Here is a 10,177-nt window from a genome sequence, read left to right as displayed (position 1 = left end):
ACTTATTTTACAAAGAAATTTGTCTCTCGCATATTTGTTTTCCAAAAAAAACTTTTTTCTTTCATACTTGTTTTATAAAGAAACATTTCCCTCGCATGCTTGCTTGAAGATTAGCACTCTGCATTGATTGCATCTTCAAAAAAAAAAACCCAATTCTTTCGTACAATTGTGTTTTTAAAAGTTTTTAAAAGCAGATGCAATGCAACAGGTGACAGAGAAAGCTTAAGAATCCACAATGTTATTAAATTGTTCCTTATTTTTGGTCAAACTTGTATTAAAAATAGGCTTTAATAAAAAAACGTATATTGCCGGCAAAACAACAAAACTTACAGTTTATAACGTCGTCGGAAATTAGACAACACTAAATAATATATCCTGCCAATCTTTTAGGAGAGTGAGATTAGACATTATAGTGGATCTTATAACATATTAATTTAAAACATTTCCAAGTAGGTATCAAGAACGTTTAGAGAAAGGATAAACTAGAAACACAAATAAGTTGTCATATTAAAACTGACACGATGTGTAAACATTCAAAATAAACAGATTATAATAAAGAAAAATAAAATACATTAAGGAATATAATATTAAATTAAAAGTCAGCATCTTTCCATCTCAACAATGGTAAAACGAAACTAACGAGTAAGCTGAAACCAGCAATTCCAATCGAACAACTTTGTAGAGGCATTTTTTCCCGTTCACTGTTTTTAACCTCACAATTCAATTGCAAAGTTTTAAGTAGACAAGGTCAATTTAAAAAAAACATTCTCTGTGAAAATATCTTTTTCAATACTGCTTTTTGTTTAACTAGAATAATGAGTAGTGGTTTTTTTACAAACGGCCAGGGATTCCCCTAATTTTTTTCAAGCGTTTGACTTACATGCAGAATGCTTCGTTAAACACTGCAAACATATCACGTGATAAAAGCGTCATTAAACGGTTCTTCTCTTGCTGTGTTGCTTGTAACACAAATCTATGTGCTCTCGTATAAATAAGGAACAAAAACACCGTCAATATAATGTTATATAAGAATGCATACAAAAACAAATAAGTAAACGAACAAACAAAACAAAACAAAAAAAACCGTCAATAAAATATAAGAAACAATATATTGAAATATTACTACGGAAACAATACAAACAAAAATAAACAAAAAAAATTACCAAATAAATAAACAAACAAAATACTAAAAACAAACAAACAAACAAACCAAAAAAAATATTTATATAAAAATATTTTATATTTTATATACAAATGTTATATTTCTTCTGCTTCTACATTTCTTTCAAATATTAAAACTCTCTCACAATAGTGAACAATGGAACTAAAAGTATGAATAATATCGCAAATGTTTTTTGCAAAAAAAAAAAAAAAAAAAATTCCAGCCCGTGCTACAGAAGAATAGTCAACAGTAAAGACAAAGATTTTTAATGGTACTATTTTAGGAGAATTAAGGAGATTTTGAGGTTAAAATTTCAGAATACTGATCATCAAGCCTTTCCCAGAATGCGTGCTACAATTTAGATAGAATTGATATCAATATTAGTTTTAAACAGGACTTAAATTAAAAATATAGTGACACACCCAAATGGTTTCCTATATACATACCGCAATGCATTGTGGCGACGATTGTATGGACATGTAAAACGAAAATGATCAATCAATATTATATAAAAATTAGCTGTTCGCCCGTCGCCAATCGATTTTTGTTAACAGGCAAACAGGCTGCATGATAATATGGACAGGGCTTATGAAATGTTGAAAAGATGTTCTACTAATTATCACTATAACGCTTTGCTAAAATAAAACTGGCATAAATTTTAATCTCCGTTTTAAAAATATTAATCGCACTCAAAAAGTCGTCACTTAATTGTCAAAAGGTGACCTTCCATCCCGCTCGTCCTCATTTCTTTTAAACCTGTCATCGTTGACATCACCATCTTCGTCAGTACTTGGCCCAACGAGACCATTTTGTTCGTTGCGTTTTAAATTTAGCAAAAGTTTCTGTAACTCAATATTACTTAACGAATGAAGGTACTTTTTCTTTCCCTCTTCATCTTTTGGTATTGTTCCCCGATCAACCGTGTCACCTCCATCAGGAAGACTCTCCAAATGATCAAAACCACGCAACCCCTCATCAATAGTATTAGTTATCGGAATATCTGTGTTCTCGCTTCTTTTATGTTTAGATAAGGCTTCAATACTTTTCGCAAGAGGAATCCCGGTGGTGACAATGACTGGTGTGTTATGGGTAACGTTGACATTAGTCACTGGTTTTGTATTAGTTGTTTCAATAATCGGTGCAGGGGTGCTTTGAAGAGAAGTCACAACATTACGTGTTTTGTTAATTGAGATTGATGTGCTAGGCGGCAAAACTGTTGCATTTAGATTTTCTAGAAGATGGACGTAATGGGATTATTTCATTCAGTGCAACATAAAATCATATTATAGCAAGTAAATTTCGCGATAGGTTGTTTCATAAAATTGCAAATTGGGGGAGATTTAAACACCAGAAAACCTTCATTATTATCTGGAAATACTCTTTTTTATAAGCATAAGGTTATAAAGCAATATTTTTCACAAAATATGCATAAAAGTATATCTTCAAGCCTGAAGATTTTTCCTCTCTTTAATTTCTTTCAAAACCAAGTGCAAGGAACGCTGTTTCACAGAAGAACACATAAGAAAAAAATATTAGACGAGGTTAATCATAAAATTGAACATATATTAAAAGATACCGTTGTAGTGTTCATATTCAAACGCAATATCAGACCATTATTATATTATTATTATTCCGAGTATTTATACAGGATAGCCACTTCTGTGTTGGAAACACTGTTATCAATGCTGGTCCTGTGTTCGGAATGTATACATTAAGTATACATCGGCAATACCTACCCAATTTCCCTCACATGGCATGGGTTGACCCGTAGCTGTGGTAAAGGCACTTGCTAAACATGCCCGCGCTGTGGACCGAACCACGGACCTTGTGATTACGAAGCAAACTCCATAACCACAAGGCCACGCGCACATAAATTAGTTTCAACATTACGGATACTTTAGGCGCACAAATGAAAAATACCTGTTTCTGTATTCTTCTGATCACCCCTTACTGTAACCTACAAAAAAAATAAATGAACAGTTAAACTTTGCACTGTCTAAGGTCATGTACCTGGAAAACAGAAGACCAGACGGCATTAAAACTAATTTAGAAGGGTGAAGTGTTAACGTTGATTTAGAAGAGACATTTTAATTAACAGTCACTCCAAATTTCTTGCCCTTTCTAGCAGATTGAACATATCGAATTAGTGCAGACAATAGATGCACATGGTCACATATAGATGCACATAGTCACCAGCCAATCTTCATTTGTATTGTTCCTGACTTTAACATCACTGGCACTTTTATTCTCAGGCTTAAACTGACTTTCGAGAAAAGTCACCTAGCTAAGAAATTGTAGTAGGTCTGCACTGTAACCGCGCCTTAAAGTTATTACCACATAACATTTATAAGGATGTTACACCAACAACATGGTAAAATACATACGTTACTGTCGTTCACCTTGAGATGCTCCTTCAACAATGTCTAAAAAACAAAACAGAAAATTATAAAACTGGGTTCCTAAAACAACTAAAGTCAATGCAAACGACAAAAAATGACACATGGAAAGAAAAATTTTAAAATGCTACAACATATGGAAAGAAAAAGGATTTAAAAGGCTTACAAAAACGTTTCACATTTCTGTGTTTTCAAGAATTTTTATTATAACATGATGGACCTTCAAGACTTTTCAGGCCACCTAGTCATATTCCAAAAGTTTAGGTAAAATATATATACAAATAATGCGAACAACAATAAAGTGTGTAAGCTCTTAGGATTGCTGCTTTTTGATTTTCAGTCGAATTAACATTCAAGTATACTGATATTCATAACTCCAAATTCATGATAGTGCAGACATTAGTGGCGTAAATTACACGAATTCATCCAAACAATTTTCATTGAAATAGTGTTTTATACAATGTTAAAATGCGATATATATAACTATTTGTTATTTTAATAAACCTCTTCATTTTTGCTAAAGTAACGGACAGTTTAAATTGGGCAAAAAAAAAAGAATGAATGAATAAATAAGGTGAACCAATGAGTGAAAAAATAAATAAATGATTTACTGAGACTTTTTTGGTGTTTGTTTGGATAAATCTACCCTTAAGCAGAGTTTGAAAACAGTTGCATGCCATATAAATAATCACACAATATTTTTACACTTATTCATATGCTTGAAACGTTTTACCTTGTAATTATCTTTCAACCATTTTAGTTCTGTTCTAAGTTCAGTGATGTCATTTTTATGTGTTGTGGCTGCAATTCTACTGCCATTCCTCAACTCATCCACTTTCTAGAAACACATAATTCGAAAAATAATTGTGATAAGCCTTTACACTAATTTTAAACCAAAACAGGTTACATGTCATCCAGGAACATAACATCTGTCAGAATTTGTTCAGATTCACAAAATGTCTGTTGAAAGAAAGTGCTTTAAATTCGCGAACTTCAGTTGTTTTGATGAAGCATTTCATATCTGAAGTTAATATCTTTACAGCAGCTATAAAATCAGCTTCTTTTAAACCATAAAGTTGACTTTCATTACCCGAAGTCTGAATTTTATTGCCTGTCAAATTTTGGTTTTCCTTTTCAACTTAGCGAAGACTAATTTTTGTGAGAGCCACAAAAGTAAGTCAAAAAAACTGACTTTTTAATTCGAAAAACTTTTTCTTCTTTAAAGTATCAGGGATGGATATCTTTTCTAATTTGATGAGCAAGAAAACTTCATCGTAATGCGTAAAAAACGAATAAAGTTTTATAGAAAAAGTGTTTCCACAACACCTCATCTGACAAGTAATCATACCTGAAAATATTGTAGATTATTAGTACTACTAATTGTTTTAAACCATAAATTTGACTTTTATTACTTGAAGTTTGAATTTTATTGCCTGTCAAATTTTGGGTTAATTTTTGCCAAAGCTACAAAGTAAGTCAAAAAACCTAATTTTCTAATTTGAAAAACTTTTTCTCCATTAAAGTAAAATGGCTGCGTATTCTTCAATCTTTTTTAATTTTATGAGCAAGAAAACTTCACTGTAATATGTAAAACACAAATGAAGTTTTATAACACCACATCCATAACACCCAATCTTACAAGGAACCATACCTGCAAGCATTGTAGATTATTAGTGGCCAGTACTTCTAACTGCTTTGCTTTCAAATCTGCCAGTATTTTAGTTAATTCTGCTCTCTTAACTGGCATCTCTTTATCTGGCATCATTGTTACTACTAACGTTTTCGGAGTTGATGTGAGGCTTGGTCGTGGCTTGTTCTCAATCCTAGATAAATCAACCTAAAACAGATGAATATAATAACAATTACTTAAATTAGTCGTTACCTGTTGGTCAATTTTTAAAATTATTTAAAAAGACTTTTATACATGGAATTTTGAAAATTAGAAGGAAGTTGAAACTTCAACCAAAAATAAGAAGGTATAAATAAACAAGCATGTACTCTCTGCCCACCACTTAAAATTAAAGGAGTTTTAAACCTTTTTTATCAACTTTATCAAGCAAAAAGTTAGCTTTATTTGGCAAAAATCATATTTTTGAAATTGCATATCATACATTAAAAGCAAAAAATAATACCACAAATACTACAATAACTTTCGTACTAAGCTTTTTGCATTTGCAAAAAAAAAAGATTTGTACAAAAATTATTTCTTACCCAAGAAACTTAAGTCATTGGGAAACTGCTTTTTATTATGGTTTGCAGTAAAAACAGGATAATTCTACAGCTCACAAAAACAGAAGTACTTTTATACCTTTGTCTAAAGTCCTCCTTTTTGGAAATCATTCCCTGTTGTGAAGGAATACCTTCATGTTGCTACTACAAACTTGTTTTTTTTTCTCGAATTATTAGAATTTAAGATATATATACTTATAATTATAAGAAAAAGCTAACCGTCAAATTATAAACATCTTTTTGTATCTTATAAACATCCTGTTTTAACTGAAGCAAGTCATCCTTATCTTTCTTTTCATTTGCTTTCAACTCCTCAATATCAGCTCCTGTATCTGCCATACCAGTTTTGATTCTGTCAAGATCATGAACAAGACTGTCGATTTTTGAGGAAATGGTCAAAACAGGGTTTTTCTTCAGTTTATTCACATCATCCACTAATAACCCAATCTGAAATTAAAAATACCTGACAGTTCCTCAGATTAAAAAACATAAAAATTATCCCTTCTACTACTAATCATGTAAAATATACTTTATATCGTCAACAAAAAACATACCTTTTGAGACATGTCATTAATTTTATCTTGGAGTTTTTGAAATATGTCTTCATGTTGTTTTATTTTTTCCAGCTTAGTTTGAAAACTACTCCGTAGTTTTTCCTTTCTATTTAAAAATGTAGCTTCAGAATCTTTAACTAAAAAGAAAACGGCTAAATATTACATCTATAATATTATACTAAAGAACATCAAAACAAATACATTCAAACAAAACATGAAAATTGAATTCAATAATCCAAATGCTAAATTCAAACATTGAGATTTTTTTTAAGGTTTCAATCAAAACTTTGAAGTGACATGTAAAAAGGGATATGAGTAAACATAATGCAGAAAAGCATGCCAAAATTAGACTTAGCAAATGCTTGGGAGATAAGAGACGGAAAAACTCCACTGCAGTCTTTTTTGAAAGTTTGTAATGAATTCGTTTCTGAACGGTACACCAACCTAAACTTACCATTATTTAATTTTACTTTTAAAACCTCCATATCACTCCTCATATTTGAAAAAGCAATCAATAACATTGCAACACATAAGATCATTGACACAATGAATATTGCTAGAACTATTGGCAATGCAGTAGTTACTAAGACGGAGCAACACTTCTTGGAAACTGACCAACTAGAAAATAAAGCATAAGGCAATTAATATTAACATAATATAACATAAATTCTTCCTCGTCAATCATACATTGAAAAAAAGAAGGAATTTTTTAATTATTGAAACATTATTGATTATTGAAACAGACTATTAAATGGCTATTTTATGAACTTTCTTACTTTAGTTGACATATCTTTTCTGATTCTCTGAGTTTGTTTTTTCCTTCGATGACAAAGTAAAGATTAGGAGTAGAAAATATCCAAAGTTGGGTCCAAAACTGATTGTTTAAATTAGTTGAATTTTGTGCAAGATGTGTTGAAAGGGACGCACAATTTAAGTATATTAAAACGACAATATATTTATAAATTATAGTCAAACCTGCTATTATGGCAGAAGGATATGCCATTCAATTTTGTAGGAAAATATTTACATATTAACACAAGGTTGTGAATAAATAGTAGAAAGTTTTTTAAATTACTTGTTTTCAAAAGTAAAAAATGGGAATGAAAAATTTATATTTTTAAAAACATTTTGAATTAAAAATACTATGAACATCTAATTCTGGGAAAAAAAATCAAAAGATCATACAAGAATAAGATAACAACATATCATAAAGCGATAAACCATCCTTATTTTATGGCAGGTGTTCCTAGCTTCATTTTCAATCATTGGCAATGTCCCGTTAAAGAGTTTTCCCTAATTAACAGGGTTAGTATAAACTATGGAGTAAGATTGCAGTTAAGCCATTTTTGTAAGCTTATGTCCTTTATTTTACCTATTTTAATCACAAAGGCTTTATTTTACCATCCAAAAAAATTTAAACAAAAATGGTGAATTTTTGTTTAAAATGTAACGACCTAAATATTCCTGGTGTTTTCTATTTTTCTGCGCAAGTTATTCTAAGGGATAAGTTAGGTAAAGAAGAAATTTGATTCATTGCTTTATTGCATACTGACGCATACAAACAAGAAAAAGCAAACAAAAAAATTCCAATCCAGTGGACTTTGCGATATATTGTATAACAGTTGCAAAAGGACCTTACTTTATTACCACAGACTTTCGAAGCAAATGGTTGTTGCTTTACTCTGTGGAAAAGTTTTGAATTGTAGTGAAAATAGGTCAGTATATGTTATACACACCTTGTAATTATTATAATAGCACTAAAATAATCAGTTACAGATTAATCACTCAAGGAAATCAGCAAGTTAAGCTATCAAAAAAAATGGGGCAGGAATGGTGTCCTAACTAGACTGAGAAATTTAAAAAAAGCAAAACCAACACTGTTAACGCCATATTCAAATCTACGTTTTATTTATGTGTATAGCTAAATCCTAAATGTTTAGTGAAATAAGGAAACTGTCGTATTTGGAAGGTGGAGCTGAAACCTATTAAGGTGACAGTAGCCATTTTTCAACCTCCAACAGCTGCATTATTTTGCAGTGTATATGTATAAAAGTTTTTCTTTACTATATGCAGGATAATTCATAAGATTTTAGGTAATTGCATGTGATCTTAAAAAATTTTCACGATGCATAAAACAAAAAGAAAAAGGAAACAAAATAAGTCGATGTTTGTAAACAATGCCCTCATTGTTATCTTTGTTATCAAGATACTTACATTATTATGAAACTAGACAACCTAAAGAATAATTTTAAAGAAAAAACCCACAGAGCCTCTTTGTCAATTCACTTCACACAAAGTTGTTAAAATGTTGTCACTTGTGCTTTTTAAGCAATAGAAAAAGATGCACCGTCATAATTAAAGCAGCCATGCTACTGTGAGACAAGGGGCCAAGTGTTACAACCATTTTACTCATAAAATAGCCTTTGGAAATGATTCCATGATTCCAAATAAACACATCACGGAATTGGGTTTTTCGAACATATTATGACCAGGAGGGTAAATAACTTTTCATAGGCTTGTTCAAATTGAATCAAACTTGGCACACTGTCACAAAAGTAACAAAATGGCGGCAATAAATTTTTGCTTGCATCAGCACATTCTCTGTGACGTCATCAAAAGCTTAAAATTTGTTCCAAATATCACCATCTGCTTAAAATTCAATTACTTTATATGGTTCTAGAGCAAATTTTTACATTCTGTTGAAGTTTCTGAAAGCTAAATAAAATTTATTTAACATATTTTCTGGTCTTTACATAGATTGCAAGAAAAGTTGCCAAAAATCAGGTTTTTCCCCGATTTTTGGGTAAAATCAGAAAAAAACGGGAAATCAGATTAATCAGTGTCCAAAACATGGAAAATGACACTCTCAAAGAGAAACATTATGCAAATTCAGAAACCAGATTTTATGTTTTCTTCTGAAAACGAAAATTGTTTCCAGGTTTAAAAACTGTTTCCCTCTTTAGCTGGGGGTAAAATAGTTTGAGATGGAGGTAAATTAAATTAAAAGACCAGTAGTGAAAGAACCCCCAAGTACACTCCGTTTCCATATAATATTTTTATTTTATTAGTAGGGCTTTCTTAGTCAAAAAATTATAATGCATAAAAACTGAAATGGGTTTCCGTATTTAGAAACTATATCTGGTTTTTCACAAATAAAAAGCTCCTGAATATAAAAAACCTTTCCCAGCATGGAAACTGTTTCCATAACTGTACCTTGCTCTTCCGTTTGGCACATGTCAAGTGATACTTTTAAACCAATTAGAGGTCTGTATTTTTCAAGGAAGCTATTATAATTTTAGGAAAAACATGTCATTCATGCAGGCACCTTCTTCTTTTAGGCGAGTTTTTTGCTTATTTAGCTTTCATTTAATTCAGATATATACTTGTAGACATCCACAACCGCTAGTTAGTTGTTAGCTAATAGCTTATAACATTTGTTGTTCAGTCCTGTAACAAAATTTTTCCATAGCTAAATTTTGAAGACTAAGTCCAATCAAAGTCCCTACCAGGTTGTTCTAGATGCCATTTTCCTTTTAAGAACAGATGATGGCGGTCGAATTATTTTTCGTTTTGGTAGTTCAAAAAGTTGTTTTGCATCAGAGTCGTCATCTGAATCTCCAGCGCTGACAGGGAAAGACATCTCCTCGTCTGCTTTCACATAGGCTCCGTTTTGCTTCATATTTTAAAATTTTCTATGTGTATTTACAAAAAATTAATATCAAAAGTTTGTCCTAATACTTCCTGACACTATCGCTACAAATTTTTGTTGTGGTTCGAACTGTAAAAGTCACACTTGAGTGACACTCTCCATGTGAGAGTTTTTCATAGCAATAAAA

The 10,177-nt window shown here is 31.1% G+C and overlaps 2 protein-coding genes across 3 annotated transcripts in view; both read right to left on the bottom strand.

Moving 5' to 3' along the window:
- The window catches only part of LOC130629788 (U2 small nuclear ribonucleoprotein A'-like), a 70,954-nt gene that overhangs the window by 25,959 nt on the left and 34,818 nt on the right, over positions 1-10,177 (bottom strand). The window lies entirely within an intron of this gene.
- On the bottom strand, positions 451-10,123 carry LOC130629784 (uncharacterized). 2 transcript variants are annotated; one of them, XM_057443125.1, is made up of 9 exons: positions 9,848-10,123; positions 6,796-6,959; positions 6,342-6,478; positions 6,007-6,234; positions 5,210-5,395; positions 4,292-4,396; positions 3,547-3,585; positions 3,083-3,119; positions 451-2,393 (listed from the first exon to the last, which is right to left on the bottom strand). In XM_057443125.1, the coding sequence occupies exons 1-9, from the start codon at positions 10,018-10,020 to the stop codon at positions 1,867-1,869; spliced, it is 1,596 nt and encodes a 531-aa protein (XP_057299108.1). In that variant the 5' UTR covers positions 10,021-10,123; the 3' UTR covers positions 451-1,866. The 2 variants fall into 2 exon arrangements, with proteins under 2 accessions (XP_057299108.1, XP_057299107.1); XM_057443124.1 differs by lacking the exon at positions 9,848-10,123 and adding an exon at positions 7,118-7,699.

This window comes from Hydractinia symbiolongicarpus, chromosome 2, assembly GCF_029227915.1.
Source record: "Hydractinia symbiolongicarpus strain clone_291-10 chromosome 2, HSymV2.1, whole genome shotgun sequence".
NCBI classification, from domain to species: Eukaryota; Metazoa; Cnidaria; class Hydrozoa; order Anthoathecata; family Hydractiniidae; genus Hydractinia; species Hydractinia symbiolongicarpus.
Note: the sequence above shows the minus strand (reverse complement) of the source record. Positions and strands in the feature narration are given on the sequence as shown.

Coding starts and splice junctions, on each gene's coding strand:
- LOC130629784 (XM_057443124.1), bottom strand. CDS start 7,344: ATGGCATATCCTTCTGCCATAATAGCAGGTTTGACTATAATTTATAAA. Junction 4,397..5,209: donor ATAATCTACAATGCTTGCAG/GTATGGTTCCTT, acceptor ATGTGTTTCTAG/AAAGTGGATGAGTTGAGGAA. Junction 2,394..3,082: donor TCAGAAGAATACAGAAACAG/GTATTTTTCATT, acceptor TCCATCTTCTAG/AAAATCTAAATGCAACAGTT.